The sequence below is a fragment of the Cucurbita pepo genome, chromosome LG06 (assembly GCF_002806865.2).
Source record: "Cucurbita pepo subsp. pepo cultivar mu-cu-16 chromosome LG06, ASM280686v2, whole genome shotgun sequence".
NCBI classification, from domain to species: Eukaryota; Viridiplantae; Streptophyta; class Magnoliopsida; order Cucurbitales; family Cucurbitaceae; genus Cucurbita; species Cucurbita pepo.
The window spans coordinates 4,378,032-4,395,005 of record NC_036643.1 but is presented as its reverse complement, the minus strand read 5'-3'; the positions used below and the strand labels follow the sequence as shown (position 1 = coordinate 4,395,005).

Genomic DNA, 16,974 nt, shown 5'->3' with positions numbered 1-16,974 from the left:
TCGATAGAAGTTTCAATTCAGTCCCTAAAAAAAATAATATATATATATATATATATATATATATATATATATTTAAGCGGGAGAATTGGGTGGGGGACGGGGAGTATAAATTTTTCCTCGACCCCATTTATCTAATGGAAAAAATGTTTCCCACTCGTTCCCCATTCTCTAATTGAATCGGGAATTTCCTCCCTGTTCATGATGGATAAAATAGGTATTTCTACTCATTAAAATTTAAAAAATAAGTCATTAAAATTTGTAAAAATTTAATCTCTATATTTTCTCGTTTATTATTCTTTTTTAAAAAGAGTTATTTAAAACTTTTCATTTTACAATATAATCTATACGCTAAAAAAAATTCTAATAAATTAATATATTTCATAAGCAAAATTAATATAATTTTTTAAAATTCAAAATTTAATATTCGAATCCCGCCTTTAATATCTTTAATTTAAATATTATAATTAGAGTCTCGAAATTAACTATTTTATTTTTTAATATATATATATATATAAACGAGGTGAGACAGAGATTTGGGGTGGGAATGGAGACGGAGAATATAATCCCGTCCCCGACCCCATTTGTGTAACAGAGAAAAAAAATGTTCTCCATTCCCTCTCCACTTTCCGTCTAAACAGTGAATTCCCTCTCCATTTGAGACGAGTCTCTGCGAGTAAAATAGACATCTATACTCATACACAGGTAAGTCAAATGACAATTTTATTTTTAGAAAAAAAAAACATGTTTTTAAGAAACAAAAAAAAAACCATATTAATTTGATTGTCGTTTATGATTGTGACATTTTATCTAACATAATTAGAAAAATGTAGTTGTTGAGTAAAGTATATTATTTAAATATCATTTACTCTATAGTTCTGTTACAAATTAGAACTTAATCTTAATTTAATTATTCCTAATTGAGTGCAAGCAACCAAAAGCTATTTATATTAATCATATTTTAACTATAAATATAAACTTAGAAATTAACCACTCTTTGTTGTTTTTTACTTTAATTTCATTTATATCTTTAATTATTGCATTAATTACCCATTTAAATGCCATGTAACATCTCTTTCACTTTCTCCTAATTTATCAAACATCTCATTTTTAGTTGTTGTAATAAATTTCATTAAATATATATAAACCTAGAGATGATTTGTTTTTAAAAAATTAATTGACGGCTCGGATATGATCTAAAACGATCCTACGTACTAGAAAGAATTGAACAATGAGGAAGCTGACAACTAGAAAACTATTGTTTTTCGGATTTGAGTTTTTGTGTCTTTTAAGCTTAGATCTCATTAGGAGTGGATTGTGATGTCTCACATTGGTTGGGGAAGAGAACAAATCACCATTTATAAGGGTGTGGAAACGTTCCCGTAGCATACGTGTTTTAAAGCCTTGAGGAAAGCCCGAAAGGGAAAGCCTAAAGAGGACAATATTTGCTTGCGGTGGATTTGGGCAAGCCCAAAGAGGACAATATCTGTTAGCAATGGAGCCCAAAGAGAACAATATCTGTTAGCGGTAGATTTGGGCAAGCCCAAAGAGCTAGCAGTGGATCTGGGTAAGCCCAAACAAGACAATATCTGTTAGCGGTGGATCTAGGTAAGCCCAAAGAAGACAATATCTGCTAGCGGTGGATCTGGGCAGGCCCAAAAAGGATAATATCGAGGACAATATCTGCTAGCAGTGGATCTGGGTAAGATCAAAGACGAGAATATCTGCTGGCGATGGATCTGGGTAAGCCCAAAGAGGATAATATCCGGTAGCTGTGGATCGAGGTAAGTCCAAAGAGGACAATATCTATGAATCTGGGCCGTTACAAATAACCCAATCAACCTTGATTACCCAATTTTACGTTTTTTTTATTGGGTCAACCTCCGAACACTTTGAAAACAAGGTTACAATCTAATTCAATCCNAAAAAAAAAAAAAAAAAAAAAAAAAAAAGTTTCTACAAATTCATGGACGAACAAAAGAACACCAACAAGCACGATCGTCTTCATCGCAAGCTCTGGTGAAAGCCTTGAAAAATCTAAGCCTGTGGTTGGTGGTTGGATTATTCTTTGGCCATTTCTTCACTCTTCTTTCTCTCTGTATCATGCTGTGAAAATGACAACGAAGGAACGAAAACAAGAACACTTCAATAAAGCTTCCTTTTCCAATTTCCCCTCTGGCTCTGTTAGCCCCACCATCGCCATTTCTGTTTTTTTCTGAAATCATCGACAATTCTAATGGGGATTTTTTGTGGGTGAGTGAAGAAATACGAATTTGTCGGCAATTTCATATGGACCCACGTTTTTCAATAATGTTCTAAACAAATCCCTCTTCTTCTCATTCTCTGAACTCTTCACTCACTGTCCCATGTGCAACGAGCGCCTACTCTTTGGAGCCTTCGATCCAATGAATCGGCTGTTGAGGCTATGACCCATTTCTGAAATCATCTATCTCTCTTGATTTTCGCCTTTTTTCTGTGATTTGGGTTTCATGGATCCTCGCACCCGTCTGGATCATGCTCTGTTTCAGCTCACTCCGACCAGAACCAGGTTAGTTTTTCTGGGTTTTTGAGATTAATTGTTTGTGTTTCTGGGTTTTGTCCTGATGTTGTTTGTGTGTTTGTTTAAGATGTGATCTGGTTATCTCCGGCATTGGAGGTGCGACTGAGAAACTGGCATCTGGGCTTCTTCAGCCGTTTATCTCCCACCTCAAATGTGCTAAGGATCAGATTTCCAAGGGGGGTTATTCCATTACTCTTCGCCCTGTTGCAGGATCAAACGCTTCTTGGTTCACTAAGGGCACTCTTCAGAGGTCATTTGTTCTTCTCTTATGGTATTCTGGATCTAAGCTTTTGCTGGTTTGTCATTTGCGTAATTGTTACTCTTTTGGGGATTTGTTGATATAGATTTGTGAGATTTGTTAGCACGCCTGAAGTTCTTGAGAGATTTGTTACTACAGAGAAGGAGATTGTGCAGATTGAGAGTTCTATGTCCACAGATGCACAAGGTAATGTATAGAACAATTGGTACTGCAATAAGCTTGTTCTTGGCAAATATGATATGATGCTTTGATAACTAGAGCTATTGATATGTTCTCCGAGTTTTTGGGATGCATTCACTTTAGTATTGTTCTCTTTGGGCCTTCCCTCTCGCACTTCCCGTCAAGGTTTCTAAAACGCGTTTGCTAGGGAGAGGTTTTCACACCCTTATAAAGAATGTTTCGTTCTACTCCCCAACCGATGTGAGATCTCACAATCCACCCCTTCTTTGGGGTCCAGCGTCCTCGCTGGCACTCCTTCCCTTCTCCAATCAATGTGGTACCCTCCCAATCCACCTCCGTTCGAGACCTAGCGTCCTTGCTGACATACCGCCTTGTGTCCACCCTTTTTGGGGCTCAACCTCCTCGTTGGCACATTGCTCGATGTCTGACTCTTATACCATTTGTAACAGCCCAAGCCCCCCAATCCCCACCCCCTTTCGAGGCTCAATGACCTTGTTGGCACACCGCCTCGTATCCACCCTCTTTGGGGCTCAGCCTCCTTTCTAACACATCGTCTGGTGTCTGGCTTTGATACCATTTGTAACAGCCCAAGCTCACCGGTAACGGATATTGTTCTCTTTGGACTTTCTCTTTCGGGCATCCCCTCAAGGTTTTTAATAGGGAGAGGTTTCCACATTCTTATAAAGAATACTTCGTTCTCCTCCCCAACTGATGTGAGATCTCACAATTACCATGCTTGATGCATCTAAGGGTGTTTAACGTGCAATTTACAGGAAACACGACGGCTGCTGATTGGAACTCGAAAAGATCTAGCCCCACCTCGAGGGTAAGTCGGTTTGTTTTTGTCATTCCATGGAGATGCAATGTCTTGTGGATGTTTATGCAGTGATGTTGGATCTTTTATTGTGATGGGGCAAACAGGTGAAGGGCGATTCGGATGAATATAACGACGATGCTGCCTCGAAGGAGAATCCCAAGTAATATCAGCATTCATATTACTCTTGGCTAATTAGTATATCTGTTAGATTTAGTATAGCATATTGTCTAATGCACTGATTTTTCAGTAATGGGTAATCTACAGGGTCTGCCTTCAGCGTGTTCTAGAGACTCGAAAAGCAGTGCTGCACAAAGAGCAAGCAATGGCTTATGCCCGTGCTTTAGTCACAGGATATGAGCTGGATCATATTGATGATCTTATATCTTTTGCTGATGCTTTTGGAGCTTCACGTTTGAGGTATGAATTCTGGCATTTATTGGTGTGATTGGTTTGTGGCATTTCTCTCTTGTTGTTAGCTTTGAAGTTATTGACGGTTTCACATAGATTGTAACGGCTTAAGCCCACCGCTAGTAGATATTGGCTTCCCCTCGAGACTTTTAAAACTCGTATGCTAGGGAGAGGTTTCCACATCCTTATAAAAAACGTTTTGTTCTCCTCCCGAACTGATGTGGGATCTCATAATCCACTCCTTTCGGGGCGCGTTCTCGCTAACACTCGTTCCTTCTCCAATTAATGTGGGACACTCCAATCCACCCCCCTTCAAGGCCCAGCGTCCTTGCTGGCACACCGCCTCGTGTCCACTCCCTTTGGGGCTCATCCTCCTTGTTGGCACACCGCCTCGTGTCCACTCCCTTTGGGGCTCAGCCTCCTTGTTGGCACACGGCCTTGTGTCTACTCCCTTTGGGGCTCAACCTCCTTGCTGGCACACCGCCTCGTGTCCACCCCCCTTCGGGGCTCAGCCTCCTTGTTGACACACCGCCTCGTGTCCACCCCCTTTTAGGGCTCAGCCTCCTCGCTGGCACACCACCTGGTGTCTGGCTCTGATACCATTTGTAACAGCCCAAGCCCACCGCTAACAAATATTGTCCTCTTTGGCTTTCCCTTTCGGAATTCCCCTCAAGGTTTTTAAAACGTGTCTACTAGGGAGAGGTTTCCACACCCCTATAAAGAATGTTTCGTTCTCCTACCCGACCAATGTGGGATCTCTCATAGATAGTACCTTCTTGTTTTACTCCTTAGAAAGACGGATCGTTGTTTCTTGACAACATGCACTCGAGATTCGGTCTATTATCAATAAACATCTCTTTATTTCCTCATTCATGACTTTGGTTTTCCTTCTCTGAGAGAGCGTTTGTTTAAATATTAGATAAAGCATAAAGCACTATACTTTTGTTGATTTAGGGAAGCATGTATAAACTTTATGGACTTATGCAAGCAAAAGAATGAAGATAAACACTGGATAGACGAAATAGCAGCTATGCAGGCATTCTCCCAGCCAGCATTTCCTTACTCGGAAACTTCCGGTATCGTACTAGCCGGTGAAGACAACGAAACTAACATCAATGCTCAAGCACCAAGATCGGATTCGACTGCAAGTCAAGGAAGTTTGGATAACAATCAAGGTATGCCAATGCTTTGATTTACATATATATTATGGGCTGTCTGATTTTTCTGAAAACTAGTTCTTATGTAAACCGATCTCTGATCGATCTAAGTTCATATGGTCGGAATATAAGCAGACGGTAGCCTTCCAAAATCAGCGCAAATGCCATCGTTGAATGGGAAAGCTCAAATGCCAATGGGATGGCCGAATCATCTTCCTCAGTATATGCACAACTTTCATGGTCCATATCAAGGATATCTCTTGCCCGGAATGCAGATGCCACCACCATATTACCCAGGGAATATGCAGTGGCGATCAAATGCCGATGACTCGAGTCTTGTTTTTGATCGAGAACCGAATGGTCGTAGGAGTTCTAAATCTCATAAGAACAAGAAGAAACTTTCACATAAGGAGGTTCCCAAAACTTCAGAACAAGAAGGAACTACTGAGTCCAGTGAATCCAGTGTTGACAGTGAATCAGATGAACACTCCGATGACGAGAAGATACGTAAGAAACGGCATGGAAAGAAGTCCTCACGAACGGTTGTTATTCGAAATATCAATTACATAACCTCAAAGAAGAATGGTGAAAAGGGCAGCCACTCAGAGGATGATTCATCTGATGAGGGTGAGTTTATTGATGGGGATTCCATCAAACAGCAGGTAGAGGACGCGGTCGGGACGTTGGAGAGAAGACATAAACCAACGAGTCGACGCCAAAAGAAACAGAATGGCTATGGCAATGCTGATGACTTAAATGATTCTGCAGGACAGGAGACTAACCGGGTGTCGAACAATTCCGAGGGAGAAAAGATCAGTAGCCCATGGGATGCTTTCCAGAGTCTTATTATGCGAGAAAACGAGCCCGATAACTCGGACAAACTGCCCTCGATTCAGAATCAAGACATCCATTTTACAGAATCAGAGAAAGCACCAAGACAGCGTGATGTTTCAAGTGATTCTTTCATCATGACAGACAGGAACTCAGCTAATGAAGGAAGAACACATATTGAAAACTTTGAAGCTGGTGATGTTGTTGCCAACCCAATTAACAGGAGAGAAAGCACATATGAAGAGCTATTATTTTCACAAAGAGGCGGAGAATCGAGGAACGATGCACATTCCATGACGTCCGATCTTACCAACATGTCTTCGAGAATGAAAAATCAAAGAGATGGTGATTGGTTTGTCAGCAATCCAGCTGATAAATCCAACAATCAGTATCACAACATCGGTCCCGGAGTTTACGACACCGACTTCTCTTCATCAGCTCAAGAACATCTCTATGCAGAGAAACACAAAATAGATGTTTTGGCTGATGACTCTTTCATGATTCAGTCTCGACCATTAGTAGACAACCAATCCAACTTTCAATCGAGACGAGACATAAGCATGGTATCGGACATTATTGGGGATGCCGAACAAGAAACCTCACGAGATGATAAGCCTGCAACTTTTGGTGTCAATGAACCAGATGACCTTTACATGATGCTCGATCGAGACATAGCTATAGAGCAGACCGTAGCATCTTGGACACCTGAAATGGACTATGAAAATAACTTTTCGACCATAGCCAATGGTAAACACAATGATATTGGACCCGACCGCGTTGACGATCACGAGTCACCTGGTTTGGAAAAGAGCAACAAAAACAAAGAATCTGGTAGCAAAGTTTCAAGTAAAGAAACAAGATCCAAAGGTTTGGGAGGATCTCTTGTTCAATCAAGAACAAGAAAACCAGTTTCTGGTAGCAGAACTATAGTTCATAAGAGCAAATTCGAGAAGGTATTTTGATTATGAATTCAATCTCCAAAATACATACACTACAGTTCATAAGCTCTTTTTCTTCTTCGTGTTACAGGAAGAAGAGACGAGAAAGAGACTGGAAGAATTGGCGATTCAGCGACAGAAAAGAATCGCTGACCGGAGCGCGTCGAGTAAATTTGGTAGTGTGAGTTCTAAGCCTGGTGTGTCTAAGATTGAGAAGCCAAAAAGCCAATCCCTGGTTCAAGAAGATAAGAAGTCACCTAAGCCTGTACTTAGGAGTTCGACCATAGATCGCCTTGCAATGGCTCGTACACCTCAGAAGTTGTCTGCAACTCGATCGCCATCAGGTCAACAAAAAAAGACGATCTCATCAGGAAAGCTCCCGAAAACCGACAGTAAGAACCTTATCTCGAACAAAGTAAAACCTTCCAATTTAAAAAACGGGCACAAGAAATTGAGTAAGGCACTTTCTTCTGATTCTTATGGTCAGACAACAACGGATGGCAAGAACGACGAAGCAGCATTGCCAGCTGAGTCGACGATACCGATACCAAATGCAACTCAACCGATCGACAATGTCGATGACGATATGGAAGATGTTAAGGAGCTACACACTACCCATTCAGTGGAGAAAAATGATGAAACTTTTCTTAGTAATTCAAACGACAAGGTTTTGTCTGTGCCAATTGAAGAACATACTGATTTAGTGGTGTTGTCCAATAAAGCCTTAGACCCTTCAGCTATGAACACCAGAGAAAATGGTGTAGCTGATCATATTGCAGCCACACCCGAGACTTCTGAGATCGAGATTGAAACCTCGACTCCTCCTCCCTCGACGAACGACATGATCTCGGAGTATACGACACACTCGAGGAAGAAATGGATGAGTGATGAAAACTCTCCCAAAGCACCTAAAGGGTTCAGAAAGCTACTCTTTTTCGGACGTAAAACCCGAAACACGTCCATGGATTGATCCTCCATCGGTTTATTCTCTGGTTAATTGGATTCCGTGCTAGCGGATGATTGTCTTGAGTTATTTGTTGAGATTGTTTGATTGTTGTGCAGATAATAGGTGAGTGATGAGTGGGATGAAGCTAGTAGATGATCCTTGTTCTTAATAAGGCCATGGATGATGCTGCCATGTTTGGATTGGTGTTTTAACTTATATTGTTTCATTTTTTTGCTTCAAGAGAGAGTTGTAAAAGGCAATGCTTATTCATTCCGTTTGTATAATGTTAATACAGTGTAATGTTACGTTAATAATTAAAATTTCAAGTACCAATAATTTACAAGTCACAGAAATTTTCGGTTTTGAGCTTGATGGGACTAGGGAGGATGGTTGGATTATAGAGCTAGCGGCATATTGGCTCGAAGGTTTGTCCGCTGGGATTGGGCATAGACAAGCCTCGACTGGGCCAACATTGATGAAAAATGACAAAAGATAAACTTGTACCCTAGGTGGTGCAGCTGAGCCAGAGTGGACTCAGTGTCACGGTCATGCTCGTCCAAGGCGTGTTATCCATGGCCGTGCCCATGACAAGCCAAACCCTTTATGTCTTTTCATATTCTAATGTTTTACTTTCTTATTTCTAGGAAATATGACGTTTTGGAAAAATCATGTCTAGGCCTGCCAGACATGAAATGCCTCAGAATGTACTATAGGAGGATACGACTAGTTGTCAATTTCTCTCTACCCAAAGTTATATACTATGAGCCGTTGCTTATATAACGTCTCTTTCAAAAATCTCTCTTTGCCCTCGTTTTCTAAAACCTTCTCTTAAACCGAGGCCAAAGGCTCGAGCATACGTTGCTTAGCCATATGCGACGCAAGAACGAATTGGCTTAGCTCACTTGTCGTTGAAAAGTGAGTGCCGCACAATCGCAAGTCCGTTGCCATCTAGAGGAGCATACGTTGCTTAGCCATATGCGACGCAAGAACGAATTGGCTTAGCTCACTTGTCGTTGAAAAGTGAGTGCCGCACAATCGCAAGTCCGTTGCCATCTAGAGTGCGATTGTGACACTCAGCAGTCAGCCTATGTTTCCAAGCGCTAAAATTTCAACCCAACCTAAACCGAAAAAGAAAAAATCTAACACAACCCAACTTTTTATGGTTTGGGTTGCTTATGTTGGTCGGATTCTTGGATAATATAAACACGACTCCTTTCAAAAGATGAGAGGACAATATATATATCTTATCGACACGACAATCTCCCTTTTGAACATGAGAGTGTTCACTCGCCAGTGTAAGTTAGATCAGTTGTCGGGTTCATTATTTTTGAGATGGTAAACGATGCATACTAAATTCGTAACTTAATAAATATTTGAATACGAAAATATATATTTAAATGTTAATATATATATTTAATTCAAACATTGAGGGATGAACTAAAGTAATTGAGATTATAAATTGGAACAAAGATCAACTCCAAGAATCTAGATCTAGACATGTCTGGGCCCACATGGTTTTTTCCAAATATGATGACATGGCATCCTCTGATTGGATGATGAGTATAAGTGATCTGTGTACAGACTGTATAATATTGACAATTGTCACCTTAACTCAAAAACAATTAAAAAGACAATGAAGGACAACCAAACTTCGTTAAGCTGCTGTCTTGAAATCCCAACCGTTGATTGGATCAAGAAAAGGAGTCAGATCAGCCGTTGGATTTGTTTTTCCTTGAGGACATAATTGGAAATAAAGAAAGTTGGTGGGCTTTAATTGTTCTGGAAGCATCTGCTACTTCTTTCCTTCTCTTATACACAATTTCCCCCACCGACAGTCAGGTGAGGCATCTAATTCTTTCTCAAATCCCCATTTTACCCTTTTATATAAAATTTAAATATATATATATATATATATATATATATATATTTATTTATTTTTTTTTAATTTCTTGCTTTTATTTTAAGTTTTTTTTTTTTTTTAAATTTTTTTTATGAAGTTAAATTCATGGGTTGAGATATCTACCGGGCAAGGCGGAGATGGGAAAGCTTTCTCCGTCCCCGTCCCCATCTCCATCACTTATTTCATTCTCTATTTCTATAAAATTCTTCATTTATTTTTACGGGATCAGATTCTCTGTATATAATTTCTATTTAATTTTTTTTTATTTTAAAGTTTTATTTTTTTAATATAATATTTATTAAAAAAATTTAAAAATTAATAAATCAATATATTTAATAAGGAAAGAGATCTTTTTAATATTTTTTTTTTCAAATGTAGCCAAAAAAAAAAATGTATATATATATATATTCAAAATACAATTATTTAAAGTTGGGGCTGGGTGGAGATGGAGACGAGTCATATCCCCTACCCGATAGTTATATATTGTAAGCGGTTGTTGTTGCCTTTTTCTTGCATCACATATAACACCAATTTTAATCTTTCAAAACTTTCTTTCAAAATTTCTCTACCCCGTTTTCTAAAACTTTCTTTTTAAACTGGAGCAAAAGGCTCGAGCATACGTCGCTTGTTCGTAGGCGACGCAAGAACGAATTGGTTTAGCCCACTTGTTGGGTTGCTGGGAAGTGAGTGTCGCATAATCTCAAGTTCGCTGCCATCAAAAGTGCGATTGTGACACCAGCTCCATTTATGGAACAGAGCTAAAATGTTTCACCCTCTTCTCAGTCTCCATCTAAATAGGGAATCCCCTTCTCATTTGGAGAGCAAGTATCTATAGGGCGGGACGTTACGCAGGTAAAGTAGACATCTCTACTTTACTCACGGGAGGTATGACGTAACACNTTTTTTTTTTTTTTTTTTTTTTTTTTTTTTTTTTTTAATTATCAGAAATTCAGACAATATACTATGGGTATAATGGGGATTTGTGCAAGCTACTGGCAGGATGTTGAGACGTTATTTTCTCTTTCTCATTTCTTTTCTTTTTCACTCTGTTTTCATCAGAGCAAAGCTTGTTTCTCTGTTCCTCTTATAAACCCCAACAAGAAGAGACACAGAGAGACACAGAAACATTACTGAATCTGCTCAAGAATTGAGTAGAAACAAGTAACAGGGCAGATCAAAAAAGCTCTGAACCAGTGTATTTTGTCCATCAATGGCGTCCAAATTGGTTCTGATTATAGTTATTGTACTCGATGTTATTGCTTTTGGCCTGGCCGTTGCCGCTGAGCAAAGAAGAAGCACTGTAAGCTTCAGTCCTTCTCTCTATCTCTTCCATTCATTGTCGCTTTCTTTTGTGCTTTTTACTGCAATTTTTGTCGGTTTGGGGTTCTTTGATTTCTGGGTCTGTTTCGTTTCTGTGATTCTGTTTGTGGGTCGTTTTGGATTTGATGAAATCGGCATTGTGAAATCGAGAATGGATGAACCAAGAATCTTTCCTTTTCTGGGTTGTTCTTGGTCACCAAACAACGATTTATTGGCTTTTCTGCTTCAAATTTGTGGTATCAGTTCATCCATTAGGGTTCATAAATTAGGGCTTTAGTAGTTAAAAAGCAGGATGGAAATTGATAATGGATATTGGATTAAGTTGTTCTTGGTTTGAAAATTGTTGAGATGTTCATGATTTAGAGCATACTAACAATAGTGACCGTACTTGGCTTTTCTAAAATGCAATTCTGAGCTGTTATGAACTGAAGTAGAAGAGTGTTAGGAATCACGACTCTCCGTAATGGTATGATATTGTCTATTTTGAGTATAAGCCCATGATCAACCCCTTAATTAACTGATGCGGGACTCCTCTCCTGACAATCCTCCCCTCGAACAAAGCACATCATAGAGCCTTCCCTGAGGCCTATGGAGCCCTCGAACAACCTCCTTTGAATTGAAGCTCGACTCCTTCTCTGGAGTCCTCGAACAAACTACACCCTTTCTCGACACTTGAGTCACTTTTGAGTACACCTTCGAGGCTCATAACTGCTTTGTTCTACAATTAAGGGTATAACTCCGATAACATGTTAGGAATTACGACTCTCTACAATGGTATGATATTGTCCACTTTGAGCATAGGCTCTTATGGCTTTACTTTTAGTTTCCCCAAAAGGCCTCGTATCAATGGAGATGTATTCCTTGCTTATAAATCCATGGTTAATTTCTTAATTAGCCGATGTGGGATTCCTCTCCCAACAATCCTCCTCTCGAACAAAGCACACCATGAGCCTCCCCTGATATCTATGGAGCCTTCGAACAGCCTCCCCTGGATCGAAGCTCGACTCCTTCTCTAGAGCACTCGAACAAAATACACTCTTTGCTCGACACTTGAATCACTTTTGACTACACCTTCAAGGCTCACAATTTCCTTGTTCGACATTTGAGGATTCTATTGACATGGCTAAGTTAAGGGCATGACGTTGATACCATGTTAGGAATCACGACTCTCCACAATGGTATGATATTGTTCACTTTGAGCATAAGCTCTTATGGCTTTGCTTTTGGTTTCCTCACACGGCCTCATACCAATGTAGATGTATTCCTTACTTATAAACCCACGATCAACTCCTTAAGTAGTCGATGTGGAACAAAGGGGACTTCCATATATTTCTCTGTTTCTGACTACTAAGCACGTTACTTCAAAATGGTCGAGGCGTTTACTTTTGATCTAGACAATGGTAAAATTAAGGTAACTGTTCTCATGTGTTTCCACCATCACTCATTCATTCATTCATATTGCTATGAATCTAATCTTACTAATAAGTTGTATCCAACGCATACTCAATAACTGGTTTCGTTCTGTACTCTTTTGGTTTCTTCGTTACTTCGAAGATCGACGAGTTGGTTTCAGCTGATTTCTAATGTCTATATGATATACTAGCATAGGATTTGATGCATTTCCGCTGATAATGCATCGTGTATTTATCGTTTGATAACAGGCCAACGTTGTACCAGATAGTGAAAAGAATTACAACTATTGTGTGTATGACTCCGACATCTCGACAGGCTATGGCGTCGGTGCTTTTCTACTTCTCATGGCTAGCCAGGCCCTCATAATGGTAGCTAGCCGATGTTTTTGTTGCGGGAAGTCGTTAAGTCCTGGAGGTTCGAGGGCATGGGCTATTATCCTATTCATAATCTGCTGGTAAGTGAACCTATTTGTGAGCTTCTTCACTCCATAAGTTCAAACTAAAGGGTCCAATCCAATACACACAATCTTGCAGGGTGTTTTTCTTCATTGCCGAGGTTTGCTTGTTCGCGGGTTCGATAAGGAACGCCTACCACACCAAGTACCGAACGATGTTTGGTGACAATCCTCCGTCGTGCCAAACTTTGAGGAAGGGAGTTTTCGGTGCAGGTGCAGCCTTCATTTTCCTTAATGCCATTGTATCAGAACTCTACTATGTGTTCTACTCGAAGGCGAGGGAAAGCTTCCTTCCCTACGGCGGAGAAACGGGCGTTGGCATGGGAACCTACAAATGAGTGTACGTATAATCAAATTTAATAGGATCGATGCTCCCGGTTCGATATCGAGATAGTTTTGCATATCAACTACTGGTTTTAGTTTAGGAAGAATTATCAGTATCAGAATTTTTAGTCTGTGAAGTTCTTTGTTTTCTCTCCATTTTAACCATTGCTGCTGCGCTTTTCTTGTCTTTTTGGTGGATTGTTACATTTGTATTGACAATAAGAGAAACATTGGTTGTCTTCCTATAAATATTTGTATCTTTTGTGAGACCTCAGTGGCAATGAATTCATATACTCTTCGGCTTGTCTAGTGTCACAATCTTACTTTTGCACGATTGTGTGACATTTGTTCTAATCCAGCGAACACGTCAGCCTTGAGAAATTTGGACTTTGCAGATAGCATCGGCGTATGCTCGAATCTCGATTTACGTTGGAGAGAAACGTTTTGGAAAACGTGAGCGAGGAAATATGATGAAAACAATGTTATATGCTAAAAGTAATTAGGCAACAATAACGGTTTTGATAACATATAACCTGGATGGGAAGAATTGACGACTAGTCATATCCTCTATAGTACATTTTGGGGGTGTAGACATGATTTTGGTGAACAATCATACGCTTCGGTATTGACACAACATGAAGTAGTAAAAGTCTATCTAAGATGAAAGTATATAAAAGAGGTTTGAACAGGCATATGGCCATGGACAACACGTTTTAGACAAACATGATTAGGACATTCGATATGTGGTCATAGACAACACGCCTTAAACAAACATCACCGTGATATATGGTAATGAGTATTTAAATTCAATGGTCAAAACATGCCCCGCCCATCAACACAACTGTTGACATACTTGCTGATTGTTCCGGCCATTCATGGACGCAGGTGATGCTTGTTTAATTAAAGCCCTTTTCTTTTTAATTCTGTTTGCTGAAACCAGCTCAATGGGGTTGGCTTAAAACTTGAAGAACACAATGCAGGGGCACATTTAGACAGCTTTGAATCGAATAACATGTTTCTCTCACGCGGTTGCTTGTGGCCGTAGCGGGTGTGCACACCACATGTTTGACAAAATGCCTGAACCAAAATTTTCTTTTCTAAGGTACAAAATATACCCCTATACTTTACATGTTTGTTTCAAAAGTGTCTTTCAAGTAGAAATAATGTTAGAACATTGGCTGAAAAATCAACATGTTTGAATGTAATTCTTTCAGACAGACTTGATCTTAATCATAGTCATGTCGTTCCAAGTCGATCGCCTGGTCGATCTTTAGTTTAGTTCCTGCATTTACTTACAACTTGGTCTGCAAATAAACAGTAGTTTTCTTGGGTAGGTGATGAGGCACTGTGAAATGTGACCATTTGGGGGTAGCTATAAAGAGAGCCTAAGATCATGGGGCTCTGGAAAATGATTGGTTTGGGCGGCTCTGAGACAGATTCTTGCTCTTTGAATTTGGACAAGAGACTGATGTTGAGAACAAGATGCATTGTCTCAGTACAATGAGGCAGGGAAGCTGGCCGACGAACTTTCTCAGCTGTGAATTTAGCAAACTCAATTCTATGAACATCACCCAAGCTTTGGCCCGTCATGTAACGCCGTCAGTTTCACGGTTTTAAAACGTATCTACTAGGGACTAGGGAGAGGTTTCTACACCCGAATACTTTGTTCTCCTCTTCAATCGACGTGGGATCTCACAATCCATCCTCTTTGGAACCCACCGTCCTCATTAGTACACTGCATGATGTCTAGCTCTGGTATAATTTATAACAGCCTAAACTCACTACGAGTAGATATTGTCTGCTTTGGCCTATTACGTATGACCGTCAACGTGTCTACTAGGGAGAGGTTTCTGCAACCTTATAGGTAAGAAATGTTTCGTTCCCTCCTCCAATTGATGTGGGATCTCATACCATGTCATGAGTTCAGAGATTGTAAACAATAAGCGACTTAGACGAACGGGTTTAGACCAAGTCCGATGCTTTTTTCTATTTTAGTAACTTTTGTATGCGTCGTATGATTATTCCATTAGAAGTTCAAGCTAACTCGAACACTCGTAAATATCAAAAACGAAAAGTTAGTTAGTTTTAATTGTATTTTAGTCCTTTAACAACTATCTAATTGAAATTTGAATCTTCCTTCTAACAAAATCTGCTAAACAACTATCATTTGACTTTTTAAAACATCATTTGACTTTTTAAAACATTTTTTAATGCAAGGTGTCATGAACACAAAATATATATTTAATTTATTTATATTGAATTTAAATAATTATAGATAAAGATCGAACATTTAAAATGATAATTAATACACTAAATTATAGTTGAATTGGCTTTTTTAATTTATTAATTAATTAACTAATTAAATCAAGTTTTAAATAATTAATTTTTATAATTATAAATTTTATAGACAAATAATGTCATTATATTTCTCTAATTATTGTGTCTTAGAACTCATTTATAAATATTTGAATTAGAATAAATTCACTAAAAAAACAAAACAAAAATATATTTTGAACAGAAAATCCAAAAAAGTCTAAAAAGAAAATAGAGAAAATAAAAAATAGAAAATGGAAAGCTTGACTTGACCTAATCATAATAATAATAAATAAATAAATAAATAAATAAATAAGTAAATTTTTTATTCTCATATTTTAATGCTAATTACAGGCTGTAAGGAATCAAGGCACGAGGGTTTATTGATAATCAAATGGTTTTTATCTGGAAATATATTTAAATAAAAAATTTAATTATTAATCTTAATTTGTTAGTTAATTATATTAGATAATTAAAAAGCATAGTAAGATAACGTCAATAGAATTATTTTATTTAAACCATAGATTAATATTTCTAAATATTGTGCCAAAAATTAATTCAAATTAAAGTATATTACATGAAATTATAATACTTACGTTTAAAACTTTGTAATAAGACAACTCTAATCCTCCGCCCAACTATCCAAGCTTTGTTTTAGCAAGAACCCTTTCCAATGAAAGTAATTAACATCTCGTCATACGAAATTTGAATCAACTAAGAGATAAGACTAGAATTAGGCAAGATTTGGAATTTTGTTCTAAATTGAGTCACTCCACAATTTAACTTGATCTTGATTGAATGGCTCGGATGCACTTCTACCACAATAATTGCTTGAAACTTAAAAATGGCAAAATTGATGCTCGAATTTCTAAGGAAAACGTCTCAATTCGAGATCTCAATTTCATTCATTCACCGATCTGATTTTTACATAACATATTGTGGATATTTATAGTCTACCGACAAGAGACGTTTGGGGCCGGGATTTATTCCCGATCCCCTTTAATCTCCATAAAAGACTAAGTCAAATTGACCTTTGACCCTTACATATTTTATGAAATTAAAAATAATACTTTTTAACAAATGTTGATGTGCTAAAGCGACAAGTTTGAAATCAATTGAGCTCTCCTCGTATATGTTCAAATATATATATATATATA

At 38.5% G+C, this 16,974-nt stretch overlaps 2 protein-coding genes across 3 annotated transcripts; both read left to right on the top strand.

The window, feature by feature from the left end:
• The first annotated feature begins 1,996 nt into the window (after positions 1–1,996).
• Positions 1,997–8,436, top strand: LOC111796589 (COP1-interacting protein 7-like). Of its 2 annotated transcripts, XM_023679279.1 has the most exons (10): positions 1,997–2,545; positions 2,625–2,807; positions 2,902–3,002; positions 3,770–3,822; positions 3,918–3,973; positions 4,078–4,230; positions 5,176–5,396; positions 5,514–7,162; positions 7,239–7,539; positions 7,635–7,715. In XM_023679279.1, exons 1-10 carry the CDS (start codon positions 2,487–2,489, stop codon positions 7,676–7,678), a joined length of 2,820 nt encoding a protein of 939 aa, XP_023535047.1. In that variant the 5' UTR covers positions 1,997–2,486; the 3' UTR covers positions 7,679–7,715. The 2 variants fall into 2 exon arrangements, with proteins under 2 accessions (XP_023535047.1, XP_023535046.1); XM_023679278.1 differs by having other exon boundaries at positions 1,998–2,545; positions 7,239–8,436.
• Positions 8,437–10,980: 2,544 nt separating this feature from the next.
• LOC111796652 lies at positions 10,981–13,808 on the top strand. The gene is made up of 3 exons (XM_023679369.1): positions 10,981–11,293; positions 12,975–13,180; positions 13,260–13,808. Exons 1-3 carry the CDS (start codon positions 11,204–11,206, stop codon positions 13,516–13,518), a joined length of 555 nt encoding a protein of 184 aa, XP_023535137.1. The 5' UTR covers positions 10,981–11,203; the 3' UTR covers positions 13,519–13,808.
• Positions 13,809–16,974: the final 3,166 nt, after the last annotated feature.

Excerpts from the sequence above, each read along its gene's own strand:
- LOC111796589 (XM_023679278.1), top strand. The coding sequence starts at position 2,487 with ATGGATCCTCGCACCCGTCTGGATCATGCTCTGTTTCAGCTCACTCCG. Across the intron at positions 2,546-2,624 it reads CTCACTCCGACCAGAACCAG|ATGTGATCTGGTTATCTCCG; the intron begins GTTAGTTTTTCT and ends TGTTTGTTTAAG. Across the intron at positions 3,003-3,769 it reads TATGTCCACAGATGCACAAG|GAAACACGACGGCTGCTGAT; the intron begins GTAATGTATAGA and ends TGCAATTTACAG.
- LOC111796652 (XM_023679369.1), top strand. The coding sequence starts at position 11,204 with ATGGCGTCCAAATTGGTTCTGATTATAGTTATTGTACTCGATGTTATT. Across the intron at positions 11,294-12,974 it reads CTGAGCAAAGAAGAAGCACT|GCCAACGTTGTACCAGATAG; the intron begins GTAAGCTTCAGT and ends GTTTGATAACAG. Across the intron at positions 13,181-13,259 it reads ATCCTATTCATAATCTGCTG|GGTGTTTTTCTTCATTGCCG; the intron begins GTAAGTGAACCT and ends ACAATCTTGCAG.